Genomic DNA, 27,789 nt, shown 5'->3' on the forward strand with positions numbered 1-27,789 from the left:
CATGTCTTATCAGACCCCTGGACATGCCTTTCTACCTTCATCTGGGATGTAGCTTATTGAGGTATTTCTTAGTATCTTTGAGCTTTCTCAGAAATCTCAGATGTTACCTGCTGTGACAGTCATGAGGACAGGCAAAAGAAAGTGCCAGCAGCTCATAAGGAGTTTATTTCCAAAACCCACATTAGTCCAGGTCAGTGGGTCAGCAACCAGAAGCCACTGATCTAAATTCATTGCAGAGGATTGAATGGCTTTCCTTATATAATAGATGTTTATACACTATTTGGAAATACCCTTTGGAAATGGTTTTGTACTCAAGGTTAGTGAAATGATTAAACATTGTCCAAATGATTAATGTTTTTACTTCTTCTAGAAATATTGCTTAAAACCTATTGTTTTCCCCAAGAGACAACTGGAATTGAAGAAGCCAAAGGAATTTCAGAAGAATATATTGCAGATTCTACCTCATAAGTAAATGAATGTCTTAGAGGACAAATGCTAAAGAATGCAAGATGTTTAGTACTGTGTGTGTGGCCCAGACCTATGTGATTTTAAAATTTTATAGTAGAATTACAGCTATTCATATTTAATTGGTTTTTATAGAATAGATATAATTATATAAATATAATATATAAATATATAAATTGTTTTTTATAAGAATAGAACAAATTGCCATCGAGAAGCTTCCAATGCTCTAACTAAAACTGAATGAGTGAGGTGACTGTCCCACTCTGCTCTGCACTGGTATGGCCTCACCTTGAATATTGTGTGCAGTTTTGGCACCATAATATGAAAAAGACATTAAGCTATTAAGTGATGAGAGAGCATCCAAAGGAGGGCAGGGAGGATGGTGAAGGGTTTGGAGGGGAACGGCCTGAAGCTGAGTCAGGGAAGGTTTAGACTGGATATCAGGCTCATCCCCCTCCACTGGAGACACCACACTGTGAATCCTGTGTTCAGTTTTGGGCCCATCATGACAAGACAGACATTGGGGTGCTGGAGTGTGTCCAAAAAAGTGCAACAAAGCTGGTCAAGGGTCTGGAGCATAAGTCTTGTGAGGAGCAGCTGAGGGAGACGGGGGTCTTCAGCCTGGAGAAAAGGAGGCCCCGGGGGACCTTATCCCTCTCTACAACTCTCTGAAATGATGTTGGAGCCAGGTGAGAGTTGGTTTCTTTTCTCAAGAAACAAGTGGTAGGATGATAGGAAATGGCCTCAAGTTGCACCGGGGGGGTTTAGATTGAATATTAGGAAAAATTTCTTCATGGAAACGTTGCCAAGCACTGGAACACACTGCCCAGGGAAGTGGCGGAGTCACCATCCCTGGAGGGATTTAAAAGACGTGCAGATGTGGCACTCGGGGACATGGTTTAGCGATGTGCTTGGCCGTGCTGTGTTAATGTGTGGACTCGATGACCCCAGTGATTGTGTCTGCGATTCTGTGACTCAGCGGAGGTCCCTGACGCGACGCGCCCGCCCCACGGCGGCCATGGCGGCCGGGGCTGGGTCTCCATGGCAACGCGCAAAGCCTCGGCGCGCGCGTCCCGGCCGCTCCCCTCCCCCGGCCGCGCGCGCCGCTCTCGCGAGACTGGCCGTGGCGGCGGCGAGGCCGAGGCGCTCGGGGCCCGTTTCAAACCGGCGGTCGCGGGGCCGCGGCCCGGCACGAGATGGCGGAGAGCGACAGGGTCGAGGCGGCCGCGCCGCGCAGGGCCGAGGAGGCGGCCGGGCAGCAGCCCCCGCAGCCGCAGCAGCAACAGCCGCCGCCGCAGCAGCAGCAGCCGCAGCAACAGCCGCCGCAGGATGAGGAGGCGGCGGCGGCCGCGGCGCCCGGGAGCGGCGCGGGCAGCGCTAATGGCGTCAAAATGTGTGTGAGGGCAGCACGGGGCAGGGCCGGCCGGGCGGGCGGCGGGGGCAGCGCGGGCGGGGGGAGGCAGCCAGACCCCCCGTGCTCCGGGCTCCTCCCCCGCGGGGCTGGGGCACCGCCGGGGCTGGGGGCCCTTCCCGGCCCGGGGAGCGCGGGGAGGCCGCGGGCTGGGCACGGGCACGGGCACGGGGGGGCGGCGGCGCTCGGGCAGCGGCCGCGGGGGCTGGGCCTTGTGGGGCCTCCCCGGCGGGCAGCGCTGCAGGACCCGTTTCCAGGGGTGTCCGCATCGTTTCTGGTGCCGGTCACGTTTCCACTTGTGGCCGGAGCGGTGTGTTCTGTGGAGCCCTTGAACTACTCTTTGTTTACGTGACGGTGGTAAGGCAGCCCTGTAGTGATTTATTTTCTAGAAACAAAAACCACACATGCGTGCACGAAGTTTGCTTGTAAATTGTAACATTTTTATACGTGGAGTATGCAGATCCTTGTCTAAAAGGAACATAGTATAAGGGAGCTGGAACTACCAGCTCTCTAGAACAATACGATGAATAAATTTTTTTGTGAGCGGTTGCTCTTGATGTTAGGCTTTGAGGGTTGTCACTCTTTACATGAACTAGGTTTTGGCCTCAGATCGTTGGAATTTCCATATCTCGTTTAATCTCATTCAAACCTTGGAGGGAAAATGGATTTGTAGTAGACTTACTGTTGCAGTACATCAAAGCTGTTGAGGTCTGTTAAGTTTTGACATGTTCCAAGCAGCCCAGCTCTGATACTGTTGTGTTTAAAAAATGCATGAGGGACCAACTTCAATATCAAGCTGGAGGAATAAAGGCATATTTCATGCCTTTACTTGACGCCCTGTGAAATTTAGTTTAGTTTACAAGTTATAAATTTCACATTACTATAAAACAAAAGTTGTGGTTTTGCTTTTTTCCCTCCTGAGTCTGGCCCTCAGCTTCCAAACTACACAGATTAGAACTGAATTTCCACAGGAAGATTGTCACCCTTTTGCTCCTTTTAGGTGTATAAATTTTATTGCTCTTTTGGGGTTGCTGCTGTTGAAGTAATGACTTAATTTCTCTGTATACCTCCTGTCAGCAATGTCTTCGTTTCCCTCCAAAACCTCACAAGCAAATGAAAAATCCCGGTCATTCCATGTAGTAGAAATCACAACTTGAAGTGTGAAAGTAATGCAGAGTTCTTGGTGACAGAGATACAAATCTTGTTCTTTCAAATACATTTCTAGTCTTCCCCAAAACATGTAGGAAGGATGAAGGTGTCAGTGGGCAGGTGAAATGTATTACTTAAAAAAATAAATGAGTAACCTGGTTTGATTAGCACTCATTAAATTGGAAAGGAATCCTGGTCTCAACATGCACACTTCCATAAATTTATTGTACTGAGCAGTGGGAACTGTTCCACACAACAAAGCTGTGCTTTGGAATCACATGTTGTGAACTTCTTGCATTTCTATCTCGACTGATCTTACTGTGGACACCTGTGAGCAGAGAAGTAGAAGTTTGGTTTTAAAAGATCAGCTTTTAGGGCTTTCATGTTGGTGTATCTTGTGGTTATTGTTTTTTAGGCTGCTAGTTTTGTTTGTGGAAACCTTGTCTTTTGTTTCCAAAACTTTATGGAAAGTTCAAAAGTTTTTTTTTTTTTCCAAAGGTGTAATTGCTCTTGCTAATCAACGAGGACATGCCTTTTTTTTTTTTTTTTAAGAAATAATTGTAGGGTTTTTTTCCAATACTGGAAATTTGCTCGTGATTACAAAGGCAAATATTAATTAAATGTATAAAATGTGTAGCTCATACAAAAGGTGAAGACTAGAAATTACTATTGTTTTTCCCTCAAGAAAATGTCAAGTCATAGATTCTGAGGCTGTCTTTTCTGTGGTCTGTAGGTGACTAATGTGACATTACTTTGAATGTATTATTTGATTGAAATTATTTTTAATATTCAAGGAGGAGGGTAAGAACTATAAAAGGATCTCTGCCTCCAGCTTGTTCACTGGCCTGTGTTGATCTTGGCAGATGAGTTTTGCAAGAAGAATCGTTTCTTTAATTAATCCTCTATTTTCAGGAGACTGGCTGTGATCCCCAGACTAAGTGAAGTGTCATCTTGTTTCCCAGATTTTGGAGTTTATGCCAGACTTGTATCCTCTTTGCTCTCTACTGATTTGTACAGCCAGGTCTTGCAGAGCCTGTGGATTCCCTGTTTGGAGACCTGTCTGTTCCTGTGCACTGCACTGAGCACCAAGGGGCTGTTTCATAATCCTTTAAGCAGGAAAGAGCTTAAAGGGCTAAAGAGAATCCATTGCTCTAATCCTAAAACTTAAGGAAGAACTCGGATTTTTGCTAGGAGCTTCATTGGACAGGAGTTTTGCATTTGCAAATGGAACTGGATTGGAAGGAACTGCTCTGACTGGAAAACCTGACACTCTACTCTTTCCCTCTCCTCTCCCTCTGGCTCTCTCCAGTTCCTGCATTGTTCCCTCCATTTCACTTCATTACCCAGCCACACAAGAATTATGTTGTCACAGGGGCAGGATGGTTTGGAGGAGGGATGATGCAGAGGGAAACTGGAGGATGCTTGAACCAGATAACATGTTGTTGACTTGAAACGTTTTAAATTTTACAAATACTTGGCCCAGAGGAGTGTCCAGGCATTTCCCAGTTGCTAATCTTCTCTTAATCCACTGGTAAACACAAGGACTGTGAAGTTCATATCGTATGAGTATTTCAGAATTGGGGAAAAAGTCGTGGGAGGAATATGGATGTGTTTGAATTTCTTCCTCCCTGGAATGTGGCCAAGCTTGAGTAGGTAATACATGAAAGGCTGGCTACTTGCATGTGCTTTTGAGTGCAAGATTTCCACTTATTGTTTGGTTAACTTTGCAGAGAGCTGAAAATACTCATCTCAGTTAATCCAAAATCAGTGATCTTACCATATGTTGTGGTTGTAAAACTGAAATGCTTGTTTTGGCTAATTTTCTACCAGCAACCTTCCAAAGTATCAAAATGAGATAAAAACTAAGCCTTCTGAAATGTGGGAAATAAAGTAAAGGCAGTGATGTAATATAAGGAGGGTTCACAATCAGTTACTTCTGTCATTTCTGTAGGACATCACCTTCTAATTGTTCCAACTCAAGTGCATAATGCTAGCTTTTTAAATAAATGTTTGTGTAAAAGTACTTTTTAAGCAGTTCTCCTAATTTAAAGTAACAATTCAGGCACCTTGAGCCTCTGGTAGCAGGTTAAATCAGCTCGGGATAGTAACAATGTCAAGAGTGCCACAGAGTTCTGATATTTAATCCAGTTCTGGTCAAAGTGTATTGTTTCATTGAACTTGAGATTTGGGCTGCTTTAAAAGAGAAGCAGCAAATTTTCTACTAAAAAATTTTAAAAGGGGAGCAGCTACTATTGGTAAACTTTTGAAAGACTGAGGCCAGAAGTCTATTTTGTTGTTTCTGGTGGATAATATCTGGTAACTTAATTAGTCTTAGGTGCATATCATGTCTTAATACAGCTATTCCCCATGCATTTAACAAGTTTTCAAATTCTAGTAGTGCTAAGCAGTGAGACTGAAAAAGTAATTGTTGTTCTTAGTTGAATTTTAATTTCTGTCTGAAATCAATCTGGCACAAATTGTGAATAAAAATTCTTTATGTGGTAGATAAAATACAATTTGATTTACAACCCGCTGGAGTTGATTTTGATATATTATTATTACATTGAATAAAGCATACTGAGCTGCTTTGTAACTTAGACCGTTTCAGCTCTCACTTTTGGGGTGAATATTGTGTAACTTGGCTAAATGTGATGTGAAGATGGTGGAAGCACCAAAGCATGGGTGCTAAGAGCTGATTTTTCAACTAAGTCATTCTGTTTTGGTATTTGTAGTAGTCTATAGTTCTGTGTTTGTGAATCTTGACAGACATGATGCGCTGGAACAGGTTATCCAGAGAGGTTGTGGATGCCCCATCCCTGGAAGTGTTCAAGGTTGGATGGGGCTCTGAGCAGCCTGAGCAGTGAGAGATGTCCCTGCCCATGGCAGGGGGTTGGAACGAGAGGATCTTTAAGGTGCCTTCCAACCCAAACCATTCACAGATTCTTTGATTCTGTGAAATGGAATGTAACTGAAATAGCAAGATGTACTTTCTTTACTTGGTATTGTAATGTTATTTTTTTTGTTCTAGATAAAACCATGTATTTTGGAATTACGCTTGTAATGTGAATTTATTTTTCTTAACTTGAAAAGCAACATTTAACATCCTGGAAGTTACAATAGCATAGGAGATAGGCAGATACATAGATATATATGGATATATAGAGATAGGTAGATACACACACACACATATATATACACACTTATATATATAGGAGCTATGATGGTCTAATGATCCAACACAAGACTAATAGTGTTTTTGTTTGGATTTTTGTTTGTTTTTTCTAAATGTAGGGAAAATGATGAGACAGCAAAAGAGGGGAAAGCACCTGTGAAAGAGAAGTACGTTGCAAAAGCGAAGGCAATCCCTTCTCTTGGAAACAAGAATAGATTCCAGCCCTATTCCAAGGAGAAGAATGCAGGCTCTGGAGACAAGAAGGCTGTTAATCGTAATAGAGTTTTTATTAGCAACATCCCGTATGACATGAAATGGCAAGCTATTAAAGATCTTATGAGAGAGAAAGGTAACTTATTCCTTATAATACACTTCACACAGAAAGGGATAGGACTCAAATGCAGTGTATGTGTCCTTTGAGCCACACAGATTTGATTTGCCTTTTTTTGTTTTGGCCTTTACTTGGTACATCTATCTCCCTTCCCCCTCTTTCATCCGAGACAATTGCATTGCAGGGTAGGATGGGTAAATGAAGTGCTCACAACCTTCTGCCATTCTGGTGTGACAGTAGAGAGTATATGCATGACCTCATGACTTCCTAAAGAGATTGTGTTTCGTCTAGTTGTAGTTTCTGTAGTTTTTCTTTTTTTCTTCGAGGGCTATTGTATTTAAGCAACACATTAAGTGTGTTAACATGAATAATAAGGGATGTCTTTCAAAAGTTGTTTTGTATTTCTTTGGTGGAATCTGGCTGTGGCATTAACTTTGTCTGCATTGTCACTACTGCCATGACTGTTTGTCTGGAGATTTGTATTAAAAGCTTGTTACTATTGTTGCAGTTCTGATAGAGAAATCTTACTGCCCCCAAAATTTTGTTTTAAGTTTGGGGTAAAATAATGGTAATATACGGATTTTGTAAAAAGTTAGTTCTGTGTTTTCCTTGAAAAATTGATTCTTCAAAAGTAATGCAAAGCACACTTGGCTTCTAGGCTGTGAAAAATGCCAGTACCCCTTCTGTAACTGCTGGTTTATCTGTTGTAAGGTGACGTGACTATTTGATTGGTTTATTCACTGAAACTTCCTACTTTAGAAAGTGAGTCGCTTGCTGTGAAATATTTGATGTGTAAATTTGGTTATTATTGAAGGCAAACTTATGACTGAAGATATTCAGGTAGAAAGTCACCTTAAAACAGGTGTTGTGAGTAGGATGATAAATGTAACACTTTCCAGTGAACGTTGACGTTTCATTTGTTAGGTTAAGGGACTCTATATCTGAATTTGTTCACCAACTATATCATACTGGCCAAAATATGATCTGTAGTATGAATTAGGTTAAATATAGTTGTTTGTTTTTAGCTTTTGAGAATGTGGCTGCTGCATATTTCTGAAAATTAGCTAAATTACATAGCCATTGACAGGAGGTATGTTGGTCTGGTTTTGATTGTTGGTGAATAATAGGTGATTCTCTGTAGACTTGTGCACAGGGGCACAGTAAAGAAAGATACTGGTGTTTAAATGCATTGTCTCTTGGTATTTTCCCTTTGTATGTCTTATGTAGTTGGTGAGGTTACATACGTGGAGCTGTTTAAGGATGCTGAAGGAAAATCAAGGGTAAGTGCCGTGGGCAACAATCTGCTAGAGGTTTAAAAGTTCCTCAGCAGTTTTATTTTTGTATAATACCTGTACCAGTTATTGGAAAGTAAGTTTCATTTTTACACTGATTTTCATTAAGGTAGCCTTGAGGATTCTGTATTAGAAGTAGTCTGACACTTTCATGCAACTCACACTAGCTGGCTGTAAAGGACAAAGTACTTCTGTAAATGTTAACAAATGGCATTTACTTAATTCTTTTTAGCCAACACCTTTGTTTTGGTACAAATTGTTTCATATAAAGGACGTTCAACAAACCACTAATTTTATTTAAATTTTGTTAGTGTAGTATTCTCGGGGCCAATGAGTATAAAATGTTAGCTAAGAATATACTGTGTGAAGTGCCTGATTTGACAGCTCTGCAGGGTTGGTACTTTAAACACTGGATTAATGTATTTGCTTTCCTAAAACTAAATGGATGGAGATGGTTGGTAGCCAGCAGAGTGCCTGCAATGAGGCACTAGGAGTGAAGATTGTTAAAGCTCCTCTGTCTTCTTAAAAATAGTCAAAAGTTGGGCCAATAGCAGCTCTGAACCTGCAGTGAGAACATGAGAAATGCAGGTTTGAGTCTTAGCTGAGGTTGTATCAATTGTTGTAAATTACTTCTTTAATACTTGTTAAAACTAAAACATGCTGTCAGCTTTGCTATACTTAAAGCAATCCTCTACTCTTTGCTTTATTAGAAGGATTCTGGTGCAGTCAATCAGGTTATTTTCTTACAAGGTAATTTCTCAATTCTGCTGTAATACTGAAGAGGTATGCAGACTCCTTGTTCATTGTACTGGTATACTCGATATAGGTAGATTTGAATTCTTTAGTCAGTGGGCAGCTTTTAATGACATGATGAGTGTCTTGATTGGTTTTTGGTTATGTTTTGGGGTTATTTTCTTTCCACCCTTTCCCTCCCACCTCCTCTCCCCAATTGTCCTTACATGGATCTGTGTGGCATTTTTCCAATTCTGGTTTGACTCTAAGAGAGCAAGAGACAATGTATTCTCTTGCGTTTGAAAGGTATGTATATTGAGAAAGCAGCAGAAATTCAGATTGGCTACCACTAAAGAACACGTATTATGGATTTTGAAGCTGAAAATAACTTGTATAGTTATTTAACAGTGAGCTGGGATCTTTAACTGGAATCTTCATTGCTCTGTTATATGTGCTGACTGACTTCTTGTTTGCTTGTTTTCTCTTTACATATGATGACAAATCTCATGGATGTAGGGTTGTGGGTAAGTTTCTTTTTCTAAGTGTGTAGAAACACACTGATATTCAAACATTCTATTTGTTTTGGCATTTTGGACTTTATTTTAATACTCTAAATGTTTTGTTCTCTCTAAGTGTGGTTGAATTCAAAGATGAAGAATTTGTTAAGAAAGCATTAGACACTATGAACAAATATGATCTTAGTGGAAGACCCCTGAATATTAAAGAGGTATGGTTATTGCTGCTGTTTTGAATTTGAAATAGTGAAGGTACTGAAGCTACTGAGATGACAATACAGTGTTTTGACAGTCTTAGATGTGTAACTTCCAGTTTAAGTTTTTATGAAATTTTCTTAATTGGCTGAAGTGCCTGTTGGCTTGCAGAAGCTATCCCAAGTAAACTGGCAAAAATCCTAAAGTCAAAATAATCTAATGCTGTTTTTCTTTGAAACAGCTTTAACTTCATATTCTTACCTTAGTGTCACCAGATCTTTTTCAGCCTAAATAATTCTATGTTTACATTGCTTACCTGCCTCAAAATATGGCACAGAAGGAGCTAACTGTCAGACTACTACATATGTGCAACAAGGGGGCTGGAAGTAGAGAAGTTGTGCTGCCTGGAAAGTGAAATAATACCAACATTTCTGTTGTAGTGTACTGTATCACAGTATCTGATGCAGTTCTTCTTATCCTATTACAACTTTAATAGTGATATTAATAAATAATACAAATCCACCACCTAATTAAATTAATTCAGTTCCTGGAGGAAGGTGCCAGACTGACAGTCCTTTAGCTTGAAATCTTCTCTACTTGTCCATAGGGCAGGTGCAGCATGTGAAGTGGCAGTGCACACTTCCTCAGCAAGTGCTTTGCCAATATGGCTCAACCCTCTTCTAAAAGGACCCACCTCTAGAGGTGAGGGAATTAGGTCTCCATGCTAATTCCGTCTTTGATCCCTCTGACATGGACAAGGATATCAGCTGATAATTTTGATGGGTTTATGTAGAATTTCAACAGTACTTTTTGTTTGTTGCCAGTCCTGTTGTTGGTCATTAAGTGGCTTTATTTTTGCCCATGTTTCAGGATCCTGAAGGTGAACATGCTCGTAGGGCATTACAGCGTGGGGGAGGACAGTTTCCAGGAGGACATGGACCTGATGCAGCACCTGGAATAATGAATTTACCACCTTCTATTCTCAATAATCCAAACATTCCTCCTGAAGTTATCAGTAACTTGCAGGCAGGCAGGCTTGGGTCCACTATTTTTGTTGCTAATGTAAGTTTAAAACTGCATTTTATAACTTTAATACTTGATCTTCGTAAGACGTCTTATACCTGCGTAGTTCAGTTTTAATATAAAGAGGAAGTTGGAAATTAGTTCACAATTACTATATTCAACTGAAAAGGTTGTATATATTCATATTTTGGACATGGAAAGATACATTAAACTTTTGAGGCTGGTATGCACTTATAATTATTGCATAGTTATTTGTTGATTAAAAAATATTTTATACATCTTTTTGCTATTTACAACTGCATTTTTTTTTAATTAAATATACACTTCAGTTTATCTTGCTAGTTACTTCAGACTAACTTAGTGAAGTTCCAATAAATATAACAATGTAAGTTCTTTACTTGCACAAAAGACAACTGTATCTGCAGGAGGGCTTGTGGAAGTACAGCTGCTCTTCTCAAGATCGGATCCATTCCTCAACGTTAGTATGTTAATGATAGTAAAATACATGTACATAGAATAAATTGTTGCTTTTAGACTTTGATGTAGTGTGTGTATATTACAAAATCATGGCTATTTACATTCCTCAAGCATTTTGTGAAGCTGAAGAGTTAACAGCAATGCAGGAAATCTCTTCAAATGTAATGGCAGAACAGAGATGTGCACTGAAATCACTAATGTATTTCTGTGTGTCAGCTTGACTTTAAAGTTGGCTGGAAGAAGCTGAAGGAGGTGTTCAGCATTGCTGGAACTGTGAAGCGTGCCGACATCAAAGAAGATAAAGATGGCAAGAGTCGAGGGATGGGAACAGTTACCTTTGAACAAGCAATTGAAGCTGTTCAGGCCATATGTATCCTTGGGTTTGGAAAACAATTGATCAAATATGGATTAGTCTTTAATGGCTTCTGATGGCATAGTTTTGCAAACGGTGCTTATTTGCCTTGTAGCTTGTGTATAGGGAGTAGAGTGTAATAGTGTACAGATTACATTTGTAAAAGTGACTAAGTTTACTGCTAAAGTCTAAAAGTTCCTGGTGGTGTTGAACTAAATTAAAATATCTAAGAGTATGACAGTTGTTAAACTGACTTCCATGTACCTAACAGCTTGTATTGCATCCGCTGGCCTCTGAATGGGCATTCTAAGGATCAGCTAAGGAAAGATAAGGGTCCTAATTATAGTACAGAAATAAAATAAGTTATTACATTAATTCTTAAATAGTAAAATTACCTTCTGTAGTTAGACTCCTTGACTTGCATTTCTTCAGCCATGTTCAATGGACAATTCCTGTTTGATAGACCCATGCATGTAAAAATGGTGAGTTGCTTACATTTCTTGCTACCTTATAATGTCTCTGCCAAAACATTGAAAGGATCATGGCATGACATCCTTGTTTTTTTATCAGGATGACAAATCAGTTCCTCATGAAGATTTCCGTGTTGCGGACAGCAAAAGCTCACAGTTACCTCGTGAGTGTACACTCTGTTTTCTACTGCTTGCACTTAATATGTGATGATACATGTTTGGGCACAATTTAGTGCATTTTTTGGCATAGTTTAATAGTACTTTTGCTTACTGTGGTCTCTGTATTGTACAGAAGAAAATCTCTCTTCTGATGATACTTATTTTGTTGTTTTCAAGGTGGTCTTGGTGGCATTGGTATGGGACTTGGACCAGGTGGACAACCCATCAGTGCAACACAGTTGAGCATGGGCGGTGGAATGGGGAGCATGGGTCCAGGAGGTAAATCCACATTCTTAATTTTTAAGTTGTACAGTTTAAAATTGTCACTTCTGTGTTTGGAAGAATGACAGACTTTTGATAAAGGAAGCCTTGTATAGTGTGATGTAGAGATTTTAACTATCTGTAAGCGTTTAAAAATCCATGAGGATCTTGCCTGTCTTCTAAATGTTGTTTGTCTTTTTGGTTTAAAGGTATGGGAATAGACGGTCCAGGATTTGGTGGAATGAGTAGAATGGGAGGCGGTACGTGCAGTGAAGTTTTTTGCTTTAAGTGTTTCTTTAATACTGTATAGAAAACACTCGTCCTTATTTTACAGGACTTGCTGGATTTCGTGGAATGGAAGGAATGCCCAATATGGGAGGATTTGGAGTCAACCGAATGGGAGGTAGTTGAACACCGTTCCTGTACACTTACTAGTTTGCTAATATTTATTTATTAAAAGCTCTTCCTTTAGGGATGGGTAATATATATGAGTCCAGAGGAAACAGTTGCCTGAGTGGAGGCCTAGTAACTGGTGAGGGAGTTAAATATTTAATGGGTGCCTCTGACTTGTGCATTAGACCCACTTCTATTTAAACAAGCAGCTGTGAAACAAGTATTGTAGGAGCATAAACTTCGATGTTAATAACAGAATATTCCTGGTTTTTTGCCTTGTTCTCTATAGAAATGTTCCGTGGTGGAATGGGAGCAAACATGGAAAGAGAATTTGGTCGTGGTGAGATGGCATTGAACCGTGGTTTTGGAGAGTCTTTTGGAAGGATGGGTATGGTAACTGTTAAATTTTCTGTGGAAAATTGCATCCAGAGGAGGGCCCTGAGGATGGTGAAGGGTCTGGAGGGAAAACTGTGGAGGAGCAGCTGAGATCACTTGATCTGTTCAGCTGGAGAAGAGGAGACTGAGGGGAGACCTTGTCACAGTTGTAGTTTCCTCGTGAGAGGAAGAGGAGGTGCAGGCACTAATCTCTTCTCTGTGGTGACCAGTGACAGGACCCGAGGGAACAGCCTGAAGCTGTGTCAGGGGAGGTTTAGGTTGGATATTAGGGAAAAGTTTTTCACCCAGAATGTGGTCAGGCACTGGAACAGGCTCCCCAGAGCCTGTTTGCAAATACATGGTGGAACATTGTTTTTACTGCAAATCACGTAGCATTGGATAGGAATGGTGAATTTAGGTGCCCTCAGTTTTCTTCCTGCCTTCTGAGCTCATGCAGCTCAGAATGGTGTTTCTTTGCCTCTTCTGAGGCAGCTTTGTTTTGTTTATAGATGATGTCTTGCTGACAGTGGGGTTCCCTCGAAGGAGTTACTCTTCTATCTTCAGAGGCCTTGAAGTGCTTAACAGTAGAGCCTTCTTGCACTTTGTTACTGTGCTGTTACCTGGATGAATCACAGAATTGTTAGACTGGAACAGACCTCTAAGGTCCTCGAGTCCAACCTTTAACCCAGCACTGCTGAGTCCACCACTAAACCCAGTCTCCAAATGCCACACCTACATGTCTTTTAAATACCTCCAGGGATGCTGATTCCACCCCTTCCCTCCTCCACCTGTTCCAGTGACTGACAAACCTTTCTGTGAAGAAATTTTTCCTAATATCCAATCTAAACCTCCCCTGGTGCAACTTGAGGCCATTTCCTCTTGTTCTGTTACTTGTTTCTTGGGTGAAGAGACTGACCCCACATCTCTGCAACCTTACAGAGAGCAATAAGGTCTTCCCTGAGCCTCCTTTTCTCCAGGCTGAAGACTCCCAGCTCCCTCAGCTGCCCCTCACAAGACTTGTGCTGCAGACCCTTGACCAGCTTTGTTGCCCTTTTTTGGGCACACTCCTTGTCATGACAGGCCCAAAACTAAACACAAAATAATTGTGTGGAAGTGATAAGAACATAACAAGCTTGTCCTTTGAGCTAGGCTCAGTGCCTTGGAATTAATGTCTTAGAATGTATACTTTCAGTCTGGCTACTTGCAACATTGGATAAACATCCAGTGTTTCCTGAGTGAAAATGCAAAGTGATTCCAGCTGTAAATGTTCATGGAAGCAGCGGGCTCTGAGTCTTCTGCTAATACGTTGGTTTGGAAATGCACGAACATGGGCACTGTGAGAAACTGGTGGGGGAGTCTTTCATTCAGTAGACCCAGCAAGCTTCATCTTGCAACCTGTCAGCAATCTTACCATATAAAGAGTGTTCTGAGAATCAAGATTAGAGTTTCCCAACTTAACCTTAAATAAATTACAGCACTCACAAATACAATAGTTAATAGAGACCGTGTTTAATCAGGGAAGGTCCTACTGTACTCCTGTACAATATTTAGGTTAATGGTATTTTAAGAAGAAATACTGTGAAGGCGTTTGGCTTTAGTAACCTTGAAACCAAGGAGGGTGTCTTTCATTGGGCTGTGGCATCAATTAGTGAAATTGAGGATGTTTGATTTGGAGCAGAATTGCTGAATTTTTGTACTGTGAAGTTCAAATAAGATGAAGCCTTGAGTTTTGAGGTTGTTCTTCCCAATGTGGGAAATGGCTCATTTAGTTTTACCACGTTTGTGCTGCTGGCAGACTGTCAGAGGGGAGAAAAGCTAGAAAGAAATCAGAGTAGCTTAAATCCCACAGTAGAAAGGGAGGAATGAAAGGCACAGGTTAGTGCTCTGTAGATATGTAGTGCCAGGTAACACTGAGATCGGTGCACTTCGTCAGCGTGTGCTTTGTTGTTGTCACTAACTGGTGGTTTCAGTGTATGTCACTTCATTATTTTTCTCTGTTTAGGTGGTGCAATGATTGGTGTTTTTGCAGGAGGAATGGGAGCACCTAGCATGGGCCCAGTAAGATCTGGAATGAGTAGGTTAACTTGTTTCAATAGAACATAAATGCATAGGCAATGTAATGATGTGGTGTACATGTAATTGTATCAGAGGATTTCCTTGTAGGGTAGTGTCTCACTGTCTATGGAAGAAGTAGAGTTCTGTTGCATGTGACTGCAGGTCTAATAGTTTTCAAAGCTCTTTTGTTGAGGTAACAGTTCAGAAGAAAACTTGGTAATATAGTCTTTCTCTTATCTTAGTTTTGAAATGGTTTTAACTTCTAGTTTGGAGGGAAAGGCGATTAAAGTAAACTTGTGTTCCAGGAAAAAGAGAGATGGGCACATTTATTTGTGTAAAGTTCATGAAGCTGAACCTCAGTAATCAGTCATCATTGAAATAAAAAATCAGGCTTGAATTTCAGATTATTACTCAGTTTAACTTTGCGCAAAGCTCCAGTACTGAGATTGTATTGCAGCAAATGTCTGAGTTCCTCAGGCTAGAACAGATGAGAAACTAAAATTTTGCTAGTGCCAATCTTGAAAGGCATAAGGCTTAAAAAGAATGTCTCTCCTGAATGATCTTGATAGTTTTGCTGTACATTAATTTTTAATTATGAATCCAGAAATAATATTTGAATACCATTGCTTTTAGTTCTTTTTATATAATATATATTAATATATTTCATTGCATGTATCATAGGGAAGTCCATGCTCTTTACAGTGCTTGGCAGTAACTTCTGTTCTCTGCAAAACAATGCCTTCTGTGGAAGATTTTGTCATTAAGTGTGGGTATTGCTGCATTAACTAAAGCTCAATGTAAATGCAGGAAGCCAAATAAACAATAGTGTATTTGGTCAAATTATCTGTATCTTAGCATGGCCACAGTTATTTACTTGATCTTTTTGGTACAGGGTGTAACATTTTTATTAATTAAACAGGACAGCCTTTGAATCTGAATACTTGTGTTCAACATTTTGCTACATTAGGTGGTATGACTAACAGCTTGATGCAGTTTGGTCTTTTATTTTAGAACTGACACTTTGTGTCTTGTAATGGTTTGTCCTAAAATCTTAGCCATGCTACTGGATAAATCACTGTGCATGTATGAAAGTGATGGTTTATATTACAGCAGTTCTAATAAAGTTATTTTTCTCCTAATGCAAGAATTTTATTTTATTTTTATACAAAATACTTTTGTGTTTATTACTGAAAAGAGATTTTTATTTTATCCTCCATTTCTTTCTCTGTGTAGGTGGTGGAATGGGTGGTATGAACAGTATGGCTGGAGGAATGGGAATGGATCGGATGAGCTCTGGATTCGATCGAATGGGACCAGCCATGGGTGGAGGCCTGGACAGGAACATCGATATCGATCGAGGGTTTGTGCCTGGCCCCATGGGAAGTGGCGTAAGAGAGAGATTGGGCTCTAAAGGCAACCAGATATTTGTGAGAAATGTAAGCAATTGAATATGTAGAAACCACAAGCTTATTTTGTGTGTATATTTGATTCCATGCTCTTTTTCTCTTTGTAATATTTTGTTATCAATAATGTGTTTTCATTCTAGCTTCCTTTTGACTTGACCTGGCAGAAGCTAAAGGAGAAGTTCAGTCAGTGTGGTATGTATATGAATCTTGCCCCTGCTCAGCTCCATCAGCTTCATGTTTAATGTGGTGTTTATTAGATAAGGACAGGAAGACAAAACTGTTGCCTTACTCTGAAGGACAGTTTGGTGAGCTTAATCTTTCTTACTTCACCCAGCTTTCTTGAGTTATATAAATAATTTTTAGGCATGGCTGTATGGGTCATGCATTACTTCAAGAAATGGTGCTGCATCAAATCAGAGATAGTAATTTTGCCAAAGTGGCAGACTGGGTTCTTTAGGCATATAGATGATCCTGATTAGCATCTTTGAAGGCTGTAATGTTCCCCTTTATCTTAAGAAATAAGGGGCCTTTTGATATAAGATAAAGGATTGCTACAAATATTCAGTAATTTTTTAATGTAATTTAGAAAAGTTTGTCTTTTCACAGAAGTAAACAAAAAATAAAGCTTGGGTATAAAAATACATGGTGTGTTTTGAAAACACACCTTCAGAACAGAAAGCTTTAACTGAATGACAGGATGACTTTTATTTTGGAGAGACAGAAAAGACAAATAATGTAAAACACTGCTGATGTCTAAGACAGTAATACAGCTGTTTGCAGATTTGATCTTAATGGAACTCACAGTTCAACTATGAAAAATTATAAGGTGTTGATGTTATTTTTGTAGCTGGAGGATATAGTGCAACAAGTTCTTTCTTTTTTTAAGTCTTAAATGCCTGGCAACTTTCAGATTGTTCAGAATTTGGGTTTTTTAATCATCTCTTTTTCAGCTAACAGATGTAGTAATTATGTTCAGTTGCTTTTAAGAATTATAAGCAACAGATTGTATTCGTGTCAGTGTCATAAGGAAATACAAAGACTGTCTCCCCGTGTTCAGTTTCTTTCAGTGAAAGGCCAGTCTTATATGATACTTAAAAATAAAGTCATATATTTTAGGGAAAAGTTTTTTGTTCCTAGTGGCATTCTGGGGCTCAGGAGTGATGTGCTATAACACACAATAAGCAGAAACTCATTAGCTCCAGGGAACTGAACACTCTTAGAGGTATCAAGACATCTTCATAAAAATAATGCCTTGTGAGTTGGGTGTCCAACCTCAAGAAAACTTGGTGAGAATTGAATAGTGCATGTTACTTATCCACCACTCCTAACCTGGTAACTGCATCATTTTAAAGACATTAATTTTGCTCTGCAGCTTCTTAACAAAACTGTTTGATTGTTGCTATTGCTTGATATGTTTTCGTGATGAACACAGTGGACTGGACTAATCTGCAGTTCAGTTAATGCCTGTCAATACTCACCCTTCTGTCAGTGTCTGTAAATGAAACACAGACCTTTCTCTGAGTCTTACAGGGCACTTTGTTTCAAACTTGAGGTCAAATACAGGCATAGTTATACTTCATCTTAATGCTGGTGTGAAGATTCGAAATAGTGAATCATAATTTGGATTCTTCAGTGCTGTTTTGTCCCAAGTCCCCTTGCCTGAATGAGTGAATGTACCATCAGTTTGGAAGTGCCAATTTCGTATGTTCCCCTAGATCATACTTAGAAATGTTTTTTTATCACTTCTGAGTTCTCTAAGTTGTTAGTGCACTGAGGACTTGAAATAACTGCTGTTTAACTTATTTATTCAGGTCATGTAATGTTTGCAGAAATAAAAATGGAGAATGGAAAATCAAAGGGCTGTGGAACAGTCAGATTTGACTCACCAGAATCTGCTGAAAAGGCCTGTAGGATAATGAACGGCATAAAAATCAGTGGCAGAGAAATTGATGTCCGCTTGGATCGCAATGCATAATTTAAAACTCTGTGTTCAGGAACATTCCTATGTCTTGTTTAGCTTCTCTATCTTAGCAAGTCATTTTTAGTAACATTGTATGCTTACAAAAGATGTAAAAAGGAACTTTTAAATCCCACCAGCCTTTAACAGTATAGTGTTTAATATACTGTGATACTTGTTAACTGAATCTTACTATGTTTGGTTTTTAAAGACAATTTGCCTGATTTTTGTTGTTTTTTTAGAGGCACTGAGCACCTGCAGGTCCCTGTTGACCGTGGAAGGTTTGGATGCTCAGTGCCTTTGGAAAATTAGGCCAAGTGTCTCTAGTCATTCAGTTTAAATGAATGGTTATACTGTTTTTAATAAAATAAGCCATTTTCTCTGTTAATCTCAAGACTGCATAGTGGGATTTATTTAGTGTTTTCTGGTTTTTATTTTTGCCCTCCAGTGTGTATCGACATTGTAATGTAAAAAGTAGATGTCTTTTTATTTTTCAGGATTTTGGTTTTATATGTGTGTTGTAGTCATACTGTAATTCCTGACTCTAAAAGAAAGGGCTCCAGTTAAGCTGTGATGTTTTTGTTCTTAATATTACTTTGATGACATGATTTAGTTCTGTATATAAGACTTAGAGCCCAGTGGGAGTTTGGAGTTGGTTTTTTTATTTTATTTTATTTTGACTAAATGAAGAAACTGATCTTTTCCTCCTGCTTTAATTTTTTTCATCAGTATAATCACTGATTAAAACTAGTTACCACAGACCCTTGTAGGATTGTTTCCTATGATGCCAAGTTCGTATAAAATTGCTAGTACAGTAAATACTAAGTACAGTACAAGACAAATGGTTCCCAATTTTTTATCTATTTTCCAGCCATTCAGGTGAACTGCCAGAAAAATAAAAACAACAGAACAGATGAGAGAAATGGCTGTGTATGTCAGACCACTGCTGTTCACTTCTATGGGTCCTGATGTATTTATGAAGGCAGTTTTTATAAACCAGGGTATTCCCAAACAGAGCATATCAAATACGTTGGATCCTACAATGTTAGACATAGCCATATCTCCATTTCCTGTAAAAGAAGAAAGGCATATTAAGTTTGCTTAATTGTATTGGATGAAATTACCAAACTGTTTTGGAGGAACAGACTGTCAGCCCTCAGTTTCTCACAGAGCACTCTTTTCAGATTTTGCATCGAAGGAACTGTAGTCATGATTCTACAGAACATGGTTTTGGGTACCACAAGCATAAAAATATCTCCCTAAATCACCAGCATCTGCACAGTTGCACTTAAAATAAGCTAGACAGGCTAAGGTCCAGTTAAGTTTAAAATACCAAGACCTACAGTTGTGTTCTGCAGTAAAACTGTAATACTTGATCAACAACAAATAGATCAATCTAGAATACTTCTCTGAGATACTCTGAGAAGTTTTGAAATGTCTGAGCCACAGCTTTTTCAGGTAAGCTATTTATTTATTTTTAGTAAACTTAAGCTCTAGGATCTGGAGCACAAATTTTGAAGTTACTCCTTGAATTCCTGGAAGTGTTGACTAGAATTCTTTTTTTTTCTTCATACCTCTTAAACACATCCATTGGCATGAGGCGGAATACTAAAATCTTTACCTTTTCGAGCGACCAGCACGCTTGCAACTGTATCTGGTACACTTGTTCCTGCTGCTAGTAATGTGAGACCCATTACTGACTCTGGAATTCCCAGTGTTTCACCTGCAGTTGATAAATAACGGTGGAAAATGCAAGTATGTTTTTAGTTAGGTTTCATCCAAAGAAAGTGCTTTGCACTATGTTTGCTAAAGAAAGAATTAGTAATCATACAGTAATTTCAAATGGAATGTGTCAGCTAACTTGACTACATATGAAATGACTAAATCACAAAGCAGTTAAAAACAAGAGGAACAACAAAGAAATACCATCCTGTCCTTTTTCTTCGATCAAATAAAAAAGGAACTGTGGTATAATGACCATCTTAAGTTTCTCAAAGACCTGTGTAGAATGTCTCCAGTGGTCAAGAAAATAGCAGTTATGAATTTTTTCTTGCAGATAAAGTAGATGTTTAAATATCTAACAACTGCTTTTTTTTTCTTTCTTTTTGCTTTCAACTTTAGAAAATATAGTCTCTCTTACAGTTTTGGGCGTCTCCTCGTTAGCGTTCGAAAGACTTATGAAGCAATAACTCTTACAAGCACATGAATTTTCTTGGGTAGGAGGGTCATTAAGATATTAGGAGAAAACTGTCTCAACTACATGTTTACCATTTCACTCCAATTAGAAAGTGCTTAGATTTGGAAGAATCAAAATGCAGAATTTTTATATGACTTGTAAGTACAAGTAACCCTTTGGAAGTGTGAGTTCCGTTAGGTAAATACTTGTTTAAATGAAGAAAAGTTCTAAACTGTTACTAAAAGGGCAGCTTATTTTTCCCCCACTGTCTATTTTTCTTAGCCCCACATGTCCTGTGACTCTATTAATTTTTCAGTTAAAATACAGGGATTCATCAAAACCATTTTAGCAGTTGTACCATTCAGAAGGGTCAATATGCTGAAGTGTTTGACACCTCTGTTCAAGCTATTAAGTAATTAGTTTTTCTTAAACTTTTTTGTTCACTAAAAACTATCTTAATATTTTTTATTGTTGAAATCTGAATTCTTACTTGCAGTATTTCAACTCTAATAAGAGCAATTTTAATAAAAAAAGAGGCAATGCTCTAAGCTAGGTCAGCAATGCTTGTTTATAACTTACCATCTTAGTCTAGAGCAGCCCAGTAAATTTATGTTTGAAACTGTTGGTTCAGAGGGACTAACATGATCCTGTTGCAGAATTTGTACTCTCTTTATCCTTCCATCACTCCTAACAGATTTGTAGGATGAGCAACCAACAAAATCAACTTTTATAAACCATCCAGGCTGGAAAATAATGGGTCAAACCAAGGTGAAGTATGAATGAACCAGCCTTATGTACCCAACAGTAGTTTCTAGCCCTCTGAAGGTTATAAGACAGAATATAAACTCAGGAGAATCTAATTTTTCTTTTTATTAGATAGATTTATCTTCTATTTAATGTGTAGGGTTGTGGGGTTTTTTTCTGGCAACTGACCATAAAGATAGAATAGTATTATTTTTCTAGCCTTTAGTTAATTTTGTGTATCAGTGGCAATGTCTTGCTATAAGTAGTCAGATTTTCTTTGCTAGCAGCAGAAAGGTGTACTGAGGTAGGTTTGTTCTTGACCATCTAAGTTTAGTTCCCAGCTGTGACGCCTTTGTGACAATTCTGATAGGCTGATTATGCGACGATAGAATCTTTGAGTCAACCTTCATGAAAGAATCTGGACTTGAATATAATGTGCGTGTAACTTTTAGTGTTTTAACATGTAAGTAGAACATATTTTACCTAGAAATAGTGGGCCAAAGACCCCAGTACTGCCTGTGATGACTGTTGAAGGTGAACTAATACACTACTGAATCTCCACTGTACCTGCTTTCATATGAATTAATGCTTTGTCTTGTAGAACAGCAATAACTTTGACTTGAATCCTGTTTCAAAGGCTTCTAGCATCCAGACAGTGAACAGTGAACCCTTGCTCTTTAGATACAACTGGAAAATTATTTGACCAAGGGGTGAACATGGTGATTGTTGTATCCAGCCATTTACTAGTTATTTCTCAAAGGTTTACGAAACGTGTAGGTCTGTTTCTGCACTGAACAAGGAGTTATTCATATCTGAGCTAGCAGAATGCTTGAGTAGGATTAGTGAACTATAAGGTGGAAATGGCAAGCTTTGTAAAATTTCTTTCTGGTTTAGAGTTTTGTTTTCTGCTTGTTCTTAAAATTAAAAACTTGATTTCTTTAAAGCTGACTGGAGAAATAGTGAAATGAGGAGACCTTTAATACCTTAAGGTACTTTAATACCTTAAGGTACCTTAAAACATTTAGTAGAATGTTTTTACACACAAGTTCATACCCCTTCCCTCACTTAAACACAATCCTTTCACTGCTTCAGTTTTTGACGATGCAGATTTGTAAGAGATCTACATACACACACACATCAAGAATGGTTAATAAACACATGATGCTGTAGTTGAAATAATATAGTACAAAAATTTGGGACGTTTTTTGGCAGTTAATTTAATGCCAAATCTCTTACTATAGCACTCATGAAAAATACAGGTGCAGAAATAACAGATCTTTTCCAAAAACCTTAACCTTTAATTCCAGTCATTGTGGATTTTGTGTTTGTCAGCCTTCAGCATGACAAGTTTATTGCTGTGTATCTAATTGTTTCCCTTAGTGAGCAGTTTAATGAAACTTTTTAAATATAGGCTGGGTTTTTGTAGCTACAGAAACAAATCCTCCTTCCTGTGATGGTAAGTAGTGTGAAGCAGCTAAACTCAAAAGTGTTCCATCATTAGATGGAAGAGGGTGGCCAACTAAGCAGTCAAACATAAGTTTCTGTTGGGTTTTCCTTGTGTTTTTTTACAGTGAAGTCTGAGTTGCTAAACTGACGGTTGTGGAAAGGGAAACTTCACAGGGAGAAAACTGTTTTTTCAGTGATTCTTGGTTGGTTGATGCTGTATAGCAGGAGCACTTTGGGTACCTACCTGCTATTGTTATCATCCATACGAGAACATAAGTTATTGCAGAAATCCATGCTGCTGAAATTAAAAATGTCACCATGAACCAGTTCCTCCAAAACTGTCTTCTGCAATCTGGTATAGTCAAATAGAGTAGTGTGATAATGGGAAGCGATAACACCCACAAAATTCTCTTCATATCTGCTTCAGGCATGGTGAAGACATTTGGATGATCTGGTGAAGAAAAAGTAACTATTTTAAATTGTAGCATTAATTAAGTTTGAATCCATAGCATACAGTATATTACTGTCCTTTACTTGTGAGAATACTGAAAAAAGGTAAAAAATACCTCCTCAAGTTCCAGCTGTAGTATTGCCCAGTACCTGCATCACTCTGGACAAAATTTTGAAATCAAGTTACTCATGGGGAGATTCTGCTTGTACACAAGAAAAGCATTTTTCACAATGAGAATAATCAGCTACTAAAATGATCTCCTCAGGAAGTGATGGATTCCTAGTGCTAAACACTTCTGAGATTCAGCTGAACAGGTGCTGGGCCGTATTCTCTAGACCGTGCTTTTGCCAGGAAAGGTTGGACCAGGTGATCCCTGGGGTCCCCTTCCAACCTGGTACTCTATGATTAAAATGTTCTTTATTACCACATCACCAAGGTGGATGAAAAATGAACTTCTCTATAAAGGTTTACCCATAACATTTACCAAAAAAACTACTGTTTTTTTGCCTAAGAAGAAACATGGCCTGTGGCCACATCACAGCTATTCCTTCTGATATGATGCTATTTTCTTATGTCATTGTCATAAGATGCTATTCTGATATGATGCTATTTTCTTATGTCATTGTCATAAGAAAATAGCATATATTAGTACAGTACCAGTGTGGCTGTCAGGTGGTAGTGCATTTTACAAGCAGAGTTGCTGGGAAGTTTCAAATATACACAGCAAAGATGGTTAGAAGTTCTAATATGACAAAAATGAGCAACTATGCTTACATTCCTCTAGCAATTAACTTCATATAAATACCACCAGTCTGATTTTGCTTAATTTTATATTCCAGGTTAGAGTATTATTTACTTAAATACTATGCTGGAGTTCTTCTGTGAACAAAATCTTAAAACTATCTCAGAATCTGCTCTTGATTAGAACTGATGCAGACAGTCATGCAGAGTGCTAGGACAGCTGTAATAGTACTTGTACCTCCAGAGATTTCATCAAGCCCATGTAAGCTTGTAGAAAGGTGAGAGTAGTCCAGCTCATCCTGAAAAATTCCACTGTCTGTCCTTGACTGCTGACGGATTAGAGGTCCACTCTCTTCCCTCCATCCAACCAGTGGCTGCTGCTCTGCATTCTCTTCCATAGCTTTTGTAAAACATGTACAGCAGGGACTGAACTTTTTCATGAGGTATTGGTTGATTTTAATGTCAAAACACAGTATCAGAATATAACACCCATATATCAATAATAAGGATGCACTTTCATACCTAGAATGAAAAACAGGTTTTATGTAACATGTAGTATAAAAGAACCCAGTGGCTGGTATAAATAGAGAGAGAAAATATGCATGAGTAGCAAAAGGAAAACACACAAAAGCATCTATTTGCAGTTGTATGGCTGATGTCATGGAAGTTTGTGAGTGTCCCCCTGTCTTTCAGCAGTTTGATTAATTCCCCTCCCCTGCAGAATCTTGTTTGTGTATTGTATAGCTGCATGTTTCCCAGGGAATCTTACTGACTGAACATCTTCCTGATGTTTGCAAAACTGAGTCTTCATGTGATGGTTAAATTAGAAACTTCAAGAGACTTAGTGCTGGACCTGACTGTCTTTTTGAGGTAACGAGTTTTGGTGTTGATGGAAGAGTTACAACATCAGAAACTCATGATCTTCTTCTGGCAGACAGATGTTTTTGTGAACACTTCTGCTATGAAAGGAAAGGCTCAAAAGGAGTAAATGATGAACACTAATTGCTATGCTGGAACAGCTGTGACAGAAATTGTGAAGTCTGTACAGACAAACCTATGCAGATCAAACTTTATAAATATGCAGAGTTTGAATGTTTAGGTAATAATCTTTACAAGCATTGTGACTTTCTGTTTTTTAAAGCCAACAGGATGTTTATTTCTGTTAGTGAACGGCAGTTCAGGCTACTTGAAGTTTGGGGGTTTTTGTTTTTCAAAACACTGTCTCGCTAATCTCCAGTCAACATGAATTCAACACAGCTTGTGCTCTTACCAGTAAATTCTGTTGTCAGAGATCATCGCAAGGACTGCTGCTGCACTGATTGTATAGACCAGACAGTCTCTAAACAGCGGCCAACAGGATAGCCTGGAAACCTGCAGATCAGAGTCATTTACTTTTCTTAAACCTCTCTGTAATACTTTCACTAAGTGCTGTAAATGCTGCATCAATATGTTGTTTCTATATTATGTAAAAATTTAAGATTCTTAGGAATGACTTAAGTATGATATTTAACAAGTTAGTGTTTTTAAAAACTTTCATAGCAAGTTATCTTAAAACTGATTACATGCTGGTTTTGCTACTAAATAATAAACTTGGCAGTTGTCATAGTAAGTCTCCCTTGGCTTTTCTTGGAAAATGAGGATAACTATTAGGCTCTTAGGAGCAGAACTATCAAAGTTGATACATACCACAGTGGAAAACAGTCCACAAGCTGCAGAAATACCAAGAAGATTATAGATTGCTGATCCAAGGATGGTGCTGACGCCAATATCTCCCTTTGTCACAAAAGCTCCTGTAAGGAAAATGACTTTCTGGTATGCTTCAGTTCAACACACAAGGAAAAGAATTCTAGGTTCTAAGGAGTCAAAACATACCTAGAAAAGCAGTGACAAGCTCTGGAGCAGAGCTTCCAGCAGCCATAAAGGTTGCTCCAGCAACATCCTGAGAGAGGCCAAGGCCTGGGTATAGAGCAAATTGATACTTCAGTAGTCTGTACCCTTTACTTGCATTAGTATATAATGTTAGATGCTACTACAGTTTAATAGAATGAACTTTCATTACTTTTGTACAGTCAATGCATTTATTTGAGATTCATGAAATAATATCTTGAAAACTAGCCTCATTTATTGGGCTAGTTTATTTCTGACTTTGTTACAGAAATTAGTTTAAATACCAGAAAAGAGGTACTGATAATGAATTTTGAGATCATGTGCCTATCTCTTGTAAAATAGGCATTTGTAAGCAGGCTTCAACTGTGTTTCATATGGGTAATAATTGTGGGGAAATTCCGTGAACTGGTGTGATATTGTTACATGATCCATATCAAGTCTATCTGTCTTCCAGGAAAATCTATACTACTGTGTCTTCACATACCAGAAGCACTAGTTACATGCAAATTTGTGCTGCAGTCTTAAAAACAAATTTTCACTTCGTATGGACAGTATAAAAGCCTGTGTCTTGCTTGAAAGAAATGAGATTTTTGTCCTGGTAAGTTGACTGTTCCTGAAATGTAACTCACTCTGGGGATCAAGTCTTCTGCACAAAGAAGAGGGATGTTTGGCCAACCATGGAGGTAGTCTGAAAATGCTTAATTATCATGAATTAAAAAAAATCAGCTCTACAGCAGTGTTTAAACTTATATTTTCTGTAAGTGTTCTGGTTTGGAGAATGTTTTCTGGTGTTCAGGGATGAGTTTCCCTAATGAATTTTTTTAATTCTTGGCAGTGAAAAGCTGAACTCCCAGCCAAGACCATCTCTTTAATTCAGTGGTCTGCTTAAGCCAGGGGAATTGGTACAGGTTGATTAGATGTCAGAGAACCATTGTAACCACAGTATTCCTTTGCTTCCTGCGTCATACTTTTAATATGTAAACAGTAGCTCATCCTGATTCTTGTCCACTACTTTCATAGAAAGAAACTCTAGATAGGTGCTAAATTCCTATGTTCTAAATACAGGGAGAGGTTTGGTTTCTTGGTTTGGTTCCACACACCAGCCTTCCCCCCCTTTTTTTTTTCTTTTACTAGTAACCTGGACATGCCACTGTGCACCCCAGAGTTACATTGTCAGTTTAGTTAATACTGAGGAAGTGTTAAGATTTTCCTCCAGTCAGAAAGAAAGCAAATGCTAAATGAATACCTGTGCAGTTTAATCGGAGAAGGTTTTTTCAACCTAATATTGATCCTGTGTATCAAATTAAATACTGTATTGATATGTCTGCACAAAGACTGAAGCTTGTTTGGTTTTGTTTCAGAGCACTCAAACTTTGAAGTTTTTTAAAAGAAAATGTTTTTTAGAGAATGTTTAAAGAGAACTGAGCACCAAGCTGCTCAGTTTTACAGGGAAAAGATCAGGATGTCACTTACATTCACTGATGATCTCAAGGGAGGGTAGGAAGTAATCATCGCACACAATGGACACGGCCAAAAACATGTACAGGATAATTATGAAGTAGATAACGATTCCTCCATCCTTCCTCTCCTGCGGCGTGAAAAATCCTTCAGGAAACTCCGATGAAGACGAGAGGACACAGCGCGTCCCGTTTTCTGAAAATTTGAGCACAGAAGTGTTACACATCCCGACACCTTTCAATTCCGCGGGTTCGAGCTCGGGTGGGTTTCGTTGTTTTAGAAGGGCAGCGATGTCACCAGGCCCCCCGAGAGCCCCGCGGTGCCCTCAGACCCCGTACCCGCGCTCCCGCCGGGCCGCTGTGCCCGCGCTCCCCAGGCCGCGAGCGCCCACAGCAGTAGCAGCGCCGCGCGCCGCCGCGCGCCCGCCCGCATCGCCCGGCCCCGCGCGAGCCGCTCTGAGCGCGGGCGGCCGCGGCCGCACTGGGCGCGAGCGTCACGCGGGGCCGCGGCCCCCGCCCCCGCCCTGCCCTCACGGTCCCGCCCCCGCCCCAGGGGTCCCGCCGCCCCTCTCGGCGACCGTGCCTCTTTGAGGTCCCACCACCCATCTCAGGGTCCCGCCGCCCCTCTCGGCGGCCGTGCCTCTTTGAGGTCCAACCACCCATCTCAGGGTCCCTCGCAGGGTCCCGCTGCCTGTGG

At 39.5% G+C, this 27,789-nt stretch overlaps 2 protein-coding genes across 9 annotated transcripts; one reads left to right on the forward strand and one right to left on the reverse strand.

The window, feature by feature from the left end:
- The first annotated feature begins 1,599 nt into the window (after positions 1 to 1,599).
- On the forward strand, positions 1,600 to 18,951 carry MYEF2 (myelin expression factor 2). 8 transcript variants are annotated; one of them, XM_027732068.2, is made up of 17 exons: positions 1,600 to 1,858; positions 6,317 to 6,546; positions 7,756 to 7,808; positions 9,069 to 9,076; positions 9,186 to 9,279; positions 10,133 to 10,324; positions 10,979 to 11,132; positions 11,547 to 11,596; positions 11,685 to 11,748; positions 11,921 to 12,022; positions 12,214 to 12,264; positions 12,339 to 12,410; positions 12,687 to 12,785; positions 14,775 to 14,846; positions 16,061 to 16,263; positions 16,374 to 16,425; positions 18,045 to 18,762. In XM_027732068.2, exons 1-17 carry the CDS (start codon positions 1,662 to 1,664, stop codon positions 18,206 to 18,208), a joined length of 1,857 nt encoding a protein of 618 aa, XP_027587869.1. In that variant the 5' UTR covers positions 1,600 to 1,661; the 3' UTR covers positions 18,209 to 18,762. The 8 variants fall into 8 exon arrangements, with proteins under 8 accessions (XP_027587869.1, XP_039245964.1, XP_039245965.1 ...); XM_039390030.1 differs by having other exon boundaries at positions 12,366 to 12,410; XM_039390031.1 differs by having other exon boundaries at positions 12,366 to 12,407.
- On the reverse strand, positions 18,866 to 27,525 carry SLC24A5 (solute carrier family 24 member 5). The gene is made up of 9 exons (XM_027732076.2): positions 27,432 to 27,525; positions 27,109 to 27,288; positions 25,621 to 25,704; positions 25,435 to 25,538; positions 25,019 to 25,119; positions 23,987 to 24,270; positions 22,801 to 23,007; positions 19,812 to 19,913; positions 18,866 to 19,260 (listed from the first exon to the last, which is right to left on the reverse strand). The coding sequence occupies exons 1-9, from the start codon at positions 27,523 to 27,525 to the stop codon at positions 18,938 to 18,940; spliced, it is 1,479 nt and encodes a 492-aa protein (XP_027587877.2). The 3' UTR covers positions 18,866 to 18,937.
- Between the last annotated feature and the right edge of the window lie 264 nt (positions 27,526 to 27,789).

This window comes from Pipra filicauda, unplaced genomic scaffold (genome assembly GCF_003945595.2).
Source record: "Pipra filicauda isolate LSUMZ 115617 unplaced genomic scaffold, ASM394559v2 scaffold7_size6619720_pilon, whole genome shotgun sequence".
NCBI lineage: Eukaryota > Metazoa > Chordata > Aves > Passeriformes > Pipridae > Pipra > Pipra filicauda.

Bases quoted from the DNA above. Each gene is read 5' to 3' on its own strand.
- MYEF2 (XM_027732068.2), top strand. From the start codon at position 1,662: ATGGCGGAGAGCGACAGGGTCGAGGCGGCCGCGCCGCGCAGGGCCGAG. The intron at 9,280-10,132 runs GTATGGTTATTG...CCCATGTTTCAG, and splicing joins GACCCCTGAATATTAAAGAG to GATCCTGAAGGTGAACATGC. The intron at 12,265-12,338 runs GTACGTGCAGTG...CTTATTTTACAG, and splicing joins AATGAGTAGAATGGGAGGCG to GACTTGCTGGATTTCGTGGA.
- SLC24A5 (XM_027732076.2), bottom strand. From the start codon at position 27,525: ATGCGGGCGGGCGCGCGGCGGCGCGCGGCGCTGCTACTGCTGTGGGCG. The intron at 24,271-25,018 runs GTAAGAGCACAA...TTTTCATTCTAG, and splicing joins TCTGACAACAGAATTTACTG to GTATGAAAGTGCATCCTTAT. The intron at 23,008-23,986 runs GTACAAGTACTA...TTTCTTCACCAG, and splicing joins GCTTGATGAAATCTCTGGAG to ATCATCCAAATGTCTTCACC.